The sequence below is a fragment of the Elephantulus edwardii genome, unplaced genomic scaffold, assembly GCF_000299155.1.
Source record: "Elephantulus edwardii isolate Elephantulus edwardi_28Jun2011 unplaced genomic scaffold, EleEdw1.0 scaffold00024, whole genome shotgun sequence".
Taxonomy (NCBI): domain Eukaryota; kingdom Metazoa; phylum Chordata; class Mammalia; order Macroscelidea; family Macroscelididae; genus Elephantulus; species Elephantulus edwardii.
The window spans coordinates 6,646,050-6,654,735 of NW_006399774.1; the positions used below are offsets into that span (position 1 = coordinate 6,646,050).

General features: G+C 51.7%; 1 protein-coding gene across 1 annotated transcript in view; it reads right to left on the reverse strand.

The window, feature by feature from the left end:
* The window catches only part of CNKSR3 (CNKSR family member 3), a 144,300-nt gene extending 136,216 nt beyond the window's left edge, over nucleotides 1-8,084 (reverse strand). The window contains exon 1 of the mRNA XM_006882751.1: nucleotides 8,033-8,084. Within this exon, the coding sequence (XP_006882813.1) occupies nucleotides 8,033-8,084 (52 nt within the window). The remainder of the gene's footprint in view (nucleotides 1-8,032) is intronic.
* Nucleotides 8,085-8,686: the final 602 nt, after the last annotated feature.

Below are 8,686 nucleotides of genomic sequence, written 5' to 3' on the forward strand. Positions count from 1 at the left end.
GGCAGGAGGGGGCCAGATGAGCTGGACGCAACACTGTGATTACTACTTCTGTCAAAGGTCTGCAGTTCGCAAGGCAATTCCAGGCCCTACAGGGCCGAGCTGTTGTTGTTGTTAAGTGCTGTCGAGTAGTAGACGACTCATAGTGACCCTTGAACAAAAGTCTTGGACACTTGTATAACTTTCATCCTTTCTCCCGGTTCATAGGGTTTCTGGAGACAAGCCATTTCAGAAGTAGATGCCACTCCTGCTTCCAAGCTTGTTTTAATCGGGAGCTCCACCAAACACTGTCTACCATGGGTAACCATTATTGCATTTGGCACATCAGTGTCACAGTGTTTAGCATCCCAGCAACCACAAGTTACCTCTGTAAAGCAAGTCGACAGACCAGGGCTGTACCACCTGGAAGAATGTTTGACCAAAAACAGTGAAAACCAGACCCGACGGCCGAGTATTAGAAGCTAAGTCACTACAAGCTGGGGTTCGACCTGAGATGAGCAAATACACAAGTCCACGGCCCAGCAGCCTGTGGACAAACAGGCCCCTTTTTCTCTTGTTGATGACAGGGACATTACCCACGCCACCAGTGTGAGAATGTGGCCGGAGGCTTCTCTTCAGGCCTAAAGGTGTGTTTTGTAGACCCAACAACATGGTCCCTCCACAGCCGTACCCTCAGATCAATGACCGAGGCGGCACAGGGAGCCCCAACAAGCTGGCTCCCTCCCTTTCTGGACAGGACCCTGCTCCCAGTCAGAACACGGAAAGACAAGGCCGAGGCTGCCCTTTACCATTAAACGCACAGGAACCCAGTCTGTAGAGAGGCAAGCGAGGTTCTTGTTACATAAGAAAACGTAACAAGAATGAAGGTACGGTATTTCTCCTCTTTAGGGAGCTCTGGTGGCCTGGAGGTAAGGAGCTGTGCTGCAATCCCAAAGGCAGGCAGTTCAAATCAACCAGCCACTCCACAGGTGGAGGATGGGTACTCTCCTCCCGGGCAGTGCTGCCTCTGCAAATACCCTGGTGGGTCAGCCCTGGGCCGCTTCCAACTCGATGACACACAACAACAACAAGGGGCTGTCCACGTGCTGGCTGTGATGGGAAATAGTGGCCCGGTCTACTCTGAGGACCCATCTCAGAAAATCATAGCAAGCAGATCCCAGTGAAGCAGATGCTACAGCTGCCAACCAAGATCTCCTCTTTTTAGAAAAAAAGGATTCATAAAATATTTGCTTATTTTAAATTATGATCAGAGTTAATGTTTACAGAGCAGACTGGTATTCTAGTCAACCATTCATGCATACAGTGTTTCCCGGCACAGGTTACAATGCCCACATTGTACACTCACTCTTCCAGTACCAACTGTGGTTCTCCTGTCTGTTCATCATTCCATCCCCTGCCCTCTCCTCTTTTGACCGTCTGAGTTTTATCCTTGGGCCAATGTGGCCCTTAACCTGTGTGATGGTGGTGGTTGTTGTTATGTGTCGTCGGGTCACTTGCGACTCATAGCGACCCTATGTACAACAGCCCTGAACTCTGTCCTGTGCCAATCGCACTGTCTCTGACACTCCCATCCCGATTACCCCAGTCACTGAATCAATCCACCTCATAGAGGACCTTCCCCTCCTGCGCTGTCCCTCCACCCCCCCAAGCATGATGTCCTTCTCCAAGGACCGGTCCCTCCTCACAACATGTCCAAAGTATGTTAGAACCTCGGAATCCTTGCCTCCAAGGAGCAGCCCGGTTTGTGTGGTGGAGTACCAAATAAACTCACTGTCATGAGTCAGAACTGACTCACAGCCGACCCTCCCCGGAGTTTTGGGAGCCTGTAGACCACATGGGAGGAGACTGCACCTCTTTCTCCCCCAGGGGCGCTGTGGGATTCAAATCACCAGAGAGACACCACCTGCGGGTTCTCGGTGCAGCTCCCTGTGAGCTCTCATCCCCCTTTCTTACCAGGCCTGTTTTGTTGTGGTTTATAATGCATTCTACTAGCGTTGTTAGATATAGTTGAGAGAGAACTGACTCATAGTCGACCCTCCAGCGAGTTTTCAGAATCAGTAAACTGCATGGAGGAAACTGTTCATCTTTTGCTCGTTAACTCCAACTGCATGCCTTTCTATTAGCAGCTCAACCTCTTAGCACTAAAGCTACTAGAGCTCCTTAAAGCTACTGGCTATTGTCTTCCACCGCTGAGTCGGAACCAACCCCAAGCTGACCCTCCAGCGAGTGTCCAGAGGCTATAAATCACACAGGAGGCAACTGCCCATCTTTCTCCTGAAAAGCAGCTGGGGATCTGAACCACATGACTTGGCACTGGAAGCGTAATTCCTGAGTGGGAAAGAAAAGTGCCCAGCCTCGCTTTCAGCGAGAGGTGGCCACGTGACAGTGCTGGCCAGCTGAGCTACTGGACAGAGCTTCTGGGAGACTCTTTAGGGCAGAAGTCCTCTCCCTCTGGGCTTCCTTTCACCTGACCAAACTAGGAAGGACACAGAAGGTGGAGCTGCCATCTGACTCTGCACTATCAGGAGAAATGAATGTCACGACGTGCTGAGCATGGCTGCACGCAACGGCAGGAACCCAGCCCCTGATCACCATGGAGCCCCGCTCAGTTTCTCACCATCCTCATTCCCAAGAGAAGAATCAAGCTCCCATTGGGAAAATCCATCTCAATGTGACTTCTTTAATATGTACGTCTGAAGCCACTTTCTTCTTTGATACCAACTATACTGTATCATTTGCTTTGCAAAAGTCTTACTGAATTATTACACTGAAAATTATCCCCTGATCGATGACTTAATTTGATTTACAAATAACTTTCCTGATAGATGTCAGATACAAATAGGAAGCAATGCACTCTGGGAGGCACCACTCCACCCATGAAGACACGACACCAAGTCGCATCAGGAGAGTCCTGTCTGCTCACATACGTGGGACGGTGCTCACCAAGCTCTAGGCGTGGCCCTGGGATGAGCCTTCGGAGAAAAAGGCGCGGAACAAGCCAAACCACCTGGGGCCAAGCCCTGCTCTTGCCACTGCCTGGCTGCATGACACCCGTCAGCACTTTACCTCCGGGTCCTCGGTTTCCTCATCTGCCAAATACAAAACAGACGTACTGCTCTGGGCAAGCCCACTATCAGGGACCTCTGCTTGAGGACTAAATTGCATCCGATTCAGGCCACGGTCTTTTCAATCATTTGCTACGCATCTGAGAGCTGGACAATGACTAAGGATGACGGAAGGAGAACTGAAGTCTATGAGCGGTGGTGCTGGAGAAGAGAGCTGAATAGCCCTTGTACGGTCAAAAGAAAAAAAGGTACGTCTTAGAAAACACGTAGCCAGAGGACTCATGAGAAGCAAAGATGGCGAGCTTCATCTCTCAGCCCCTGGACCTGTTGCAAAAAGAGGCTAGTCCTTGGAGAAAGACATCGTGCTCGGAAAGGTGGAGGATCAGTGAAGACAGAAAGACCCTCAACAAGATGAACAGACACAGTGATTGTAGCAATAGGCTCAAGTATGTCAGGAATGATGAGATTGGCCCAGGATACGGCTAAGTTCAGGTCTGCTGTTCACAGGCTCACGATGGTCATACTCTACAGCACCTAACAACAACCTCAGAGAGTAACTGGGAATATTAATTCATACTGCTCAATAGACCTGTGTCTGACGCCTTGATGACAGTCCCTAAGCATCTACTTCTACGATAGAATTGATAACAGTGTCCACAAAGATTAGTAATAAAATCCAGAAGAATGAATTCATCCTGAAGACACCGACTAAAGACACCGATGCCATTGAGCTTAAAGAGTTCAGCTACTGACCAAAAAGTCAGCAAGACAAAGCCCCCATGGGCAAAAGATGTGCCAGTCGGCTTCCATAAAGCTTTGAAGCCTTGAAAATAAACGCAGGCATTCTCCTCTGTCTACTGGGGCCCCTGGGTCAGAATCCCCTCTAGAGAAGTAGGGTTTTGGGGAGACATCAACCTGGGTCTGAAGGTATGTGTCTGCCTAACAATGTTGACGTGAAAGTAAGTGGTAAATTGGGACCAGGTTTCATTTCCCGTCAAAGGCTTTCAGCATAGCCCATGCCTCCCATACTCACTTTCATACCACAAGCAGTAAAGTGGACACAGAGACCTGGTTATCAGTAGGGAAATATTTATAAAATGGGGGTTGGTTAGCAAACGAAGCTAAAAATAACCCTATAAGCAAACAAGTTTCCACAAACCAAGATTTGTGAAAAAGTCCATTCTTTCACATCATTACTATGAGAACTATTCATGTGGTAAATGGTGCCTCTCAGCCTGTTAAGACTGGCCTTCCTATGAGCTGGTCTTCAGATTCTAACAGGGAGAGTATCCAGGTCATTCCATGCGGCCAGGCTCAGAGTCCAAGAGGGCACAGCATCTGGTATAAAGTTGCCAGGCGCTAGCTGCAGGGAGGTAACCTAATCCGCATCCCTGCTTCAGACACGAGGCTTCGGAGCCATCTATCCTTACTTCCAGGTCATCTGGAAACTTTTCTAGATGAAACCATCTCCGTGTAGCAGCCATGCCAGGGCAACTGGATGCCGTAAACACATTTTCATCTGTTCTTCCTTTTAGATGCTAAACAGGCACAAGAGGATGTGAATTTATACTTCTTTCCCATTCCCAAGAGGGACAAAAAAAAAATTAAAATAAGGCACACATCTAAAGGGTGTGAAGATCTCGCTCCATAATCTGTGAGCCTGAGTTCTGCTTGTAAATTGGAGAGCAGGCTGGCCGAGGCTCAGGAGAGCCAAAGTGATAAGCTTTAACCCTTTCTTCACGCTCAGACTGTTGTCGGGGTATACCTTTGGAGCCAGCCTGAACCAGAGCTGACCGGCCAGTGGCTTTTCTTTCTCCCAGGCAGCATCTGGTGGATCTGAACAACACACCTGCAGATGGGCAGTATGATTCCTTACCACTAGGCAATGACCATTCCTCTCAGTTCACCAGTTGAAGGGCCACTGTCAGGCTGTTAGCCAAAAGGTTGGCAGTTCAAACCCCCCTGCTCTTCCTGAGGAGCAAGACCTGGCAGGGAGCTGCTGTGAGGATTCTCAGCGTGAGAACGCCTGGGCTGTTCTACTCTGTCCTGCAGGCTCACAGAGTCAGTATCTGCTCCACAACAGAGTCCACCCACCACAAGAGCGGACCACGAGGGGACATTTCCATTGTCTAGCGGCCACGATAAAAAGGGTGTAAATAAACGACTCAAGTTTATGTTAGCAATCTGTTTCATTTAAGCCATTATATTCAAAACATTCTGAGAAGACATGTAACAAGCATAAAAGTACAGAGATTGTTTACAATCTTCATGCAAGTCTTCCAATCCAGTACGTATCACACCCTGGCGCACATTTCAGTTCTGACCAGTGACAGACACTTTAGGGACTCGGAGGTCACGTGCAGTGACTGATACCATCAAGACCAGTATTTCGGCGGTTGTTGTCGGTGTTCTGCCCTCAAGTCAATTCTGCTCCATCATAAGCCCACATGACAGAGCAGAACTAATAAGGTTGTCCAGGCCATACACTTTACAGAACCACACTGAGGGGTCTTGCTCCCTTACAGGATGTGGCGGCTTCGAATCAACAACCCTTCGGTTAGCAGCCAAGTATTTAACCATTGCACTACCAAGCTCATTGTTGTTGTTGTTGTTGTTGTTGTTGTTGGGTACTGTTGAGTCAAGTATGACCAACAACTCTATGAACAACAGATCTGAACCCTAACCTGTCCTGGGCCATCCTCACAATCTCTGATGCATTTGAGCCCATTGTCACCATCACTGTGCCAATACCTCTTGAGTGTCTTCAGTGCCACCCTCCAAACATTTCACTGATTTCAAATTTATTATAGCCCACAGTGACCCCAATGGACCAAACAGAATCACACAGGTTTCCGAGGCCACCATCTTTAAGGACGCAGCTGTCTCAGTGTTCTTCCACCAAGTGGCTGGTAGATACAGACCACTGTTTCGTTAGCAGCTGAAATCAGTGCCCCCAAGGCTCCATTCAGCACAAACTCTCCTTCTTTTGAGGAGGCATGGATGTGCAGGCACAGCACACAGTGTGCTGGGCTGCTACCTGAGAGATCGGCAGTGAGTCCACAGGGGGAAATGGGCAGCCTCAGATCCCCCAGGGAGGGTCACTCTCAGTCAGAATGAACTCCAGGCCAGAGGGTTAAGGCAGCAGGCTCTCCCATCGTTCTCCCTTAAACGGCCACGCTTTCAGTTAGCAGGGAGTACTTAGCCACCGTGCCAGGACACTGTCCCTTTAGACAGGAAGTCCAGAGGCTGAGTGGGTCAAGAGCTGTGCTGCCCACCAGGCGTTCTGTGGGGGACAAATGGGCAATCTTCTGCCATGGGATTTATGGTCTCGGAAAACCCACTGTCAGTTCTGACTGCACTGAAGTGCGCTCTAGAAAGCTGGAGTCGCTGGAGGAGTAAATTCTGTAAATTACCTCCATGATGAACATGAGTGGACAATCACGCTGGCTTAGTGGGCAGCTGAGTTGGTGGAGGAGCCAGGGAATATCTTGAGGACTACTGTTACTGTGTGCTGTGAGTCAGAACCAACCCACAGCTGACCCTCCAGTGGGTTTTCAAAGGCAGTAAATCCCACAGAGCTGATGATGGATTCAAACCATGAGCCTCTGTCACTACTACACAGCTTCTTACCACTAGGCCACCAAGATGTATTTCAAGCTTCCAAGAGGAAGTTTGGTATCTGGTATTGACAACAAGGTTTACTGTTCACTCAGTAAACCTCATCACTGATTTATAAAGACAGAAACAAGAAGCACTCTTCATTTTCATCCAGGAAATATGGTGCCTAGCCAAGGTTTCCTCTATGAGAGCTGTCCCTCCCCTTCTCCCAGAGGTTCAGCCTCATGGCTGTCAGGGGCCGCATCCCACCCTAGAGGACACCCACCTCCCTGTGCTCGCCACCAACATGGAAATGACATGTGGAGATGACCGCCTTCCTTCATCGTGCCATGGCCATGGGTGAGGCAGAGTGAAGATGGCCTGCGCTTACCAGCGTTACCTACCTCAGGCTTACTGTGGTGGCCCAAAGCAATAGACAGAGCGCGCTTAGCAAACTGCAAGGCGCTCTACCACTCTAATATTATTACTCAGAGAGGACACCATTCCTCGCCTAGAAGAGCAGATAGAAGAAAGAAAAAACAGTTGTAACTCGAATCAGAGAGATTACGGAATGGGGGCCCCACGAAAAACCCACTGGTTTGAGTGGACTTTGTTCCCTTAAAAGAATCTGAAGAGGTTTCTGGGCCCTCTTGCCTTTCGAGTAAACTGGAAGAAGCTCAAGCGAGGCAGCTGCGAGAACACGTTTCCACCACCGTACTGACCACCCACTCCACGGCTTTTCCTCCTCCCAAATACAGTCAAACTCAAACGCGGTGGCTCAAAACAGTTCCAGTTCTGCTTCCCGATTCCTAAATGTGTTCTAAGCAGACAGCTCCCCCAGGGAAGCTCCTGGTACTGGCACTATTCTTGGAGCAAAAGTTCGCAGGCTCCGGGGAAGTCCTAGCTCCAGGGTCCTCACCCCCGCGCAAGCTCTCCAACGCTAAACCCTCTCGCCTCTCCAACAGAAAGGCCAGGCCGGCCTGGCCGCAGCCCCTCACCTGGCCTGCTGCTGCCTCGGCCCCAGGGCTGCTCTAAGCGGCCGGCCTGTGACGGTCCAGCCTGGAGTGGCCGCACAAAGGCGCCTTGTGCCTCTGCGCTCCGAGCGCCAGGCACGCATCCCGGCTGGGCAAGGAGGGCGCCACCCGCTGGCATCCCCAACTCTCAGCCAGCGGAGGAAGGCTCTTCCTGGGATCCCCTTTGAAGATGGGACTCGCCACAACTCATAGTGCTGCAGCAACAGCACCGAGCTGGGGAGAGTCGGGGCGCACAGGCCACGCAGAAGTCTGCAGTCAACGCGCCGCGCGTTCCAGCGCCCCGACCGCAGGAGGAGCTCGGCAGCCTTTCCCGGTCCCTCGCGCCCAGGCCCCGCTCACCTCGAGTCCAGTCCACCACTTGTTTGGGGCTCCACTTGGTCACGGGCTCCATAGTAAATGGCTGCGCTCCGGCTGGGCTCGAGCGAAGGTGTCCAGTCCTGAGGCCTGAGCCCCAAGTCCCTTCCAGGGAGAGTGCGCCCACACCTGGTGCTCCGCGCTGGTGCCCTCCGTCAAGGCTGCATGGCGTGGTCAGAGGGTCACCCCAGCGGGCCCTGTCTACAGAAGGGACAGCTGTGTGGCTTCTCTTCCAGCTGCCACCATCCAGCGGAGGCCCCGCCTCCTCTGGCCCCTCTGGCCCCTCTGGCCCCGGCTCTGCTCCCGGGCGTAGCGAGGATCCCAGACACCCTTGACCTCAGCGCTGGACCCCCTCCACCCTTCGGACTGCCCAGCAGCCTAGGGACCCTGCAACTCCGCTTTGCGCGGCGTCCTCCGGGCTCTGTGGACGGAGCCCTTGCCTCAGCCTCTGGTTGGAGGACGAGAGCTCGATTTGAGTATCTGCTCCAAACTGAACGCAACTGAGAGAGAGGCGGGACGGCGCCAAGTGAAACTCACGGGGGGTGGGGCGTCCTGGCTCCGCCCCCGACCACGTGCACTCCTGTGGCTCCGCCTCTCTGCGTTCCAGGAGGTGGGATCTGGTTGGGGGCGGGAAGCTGT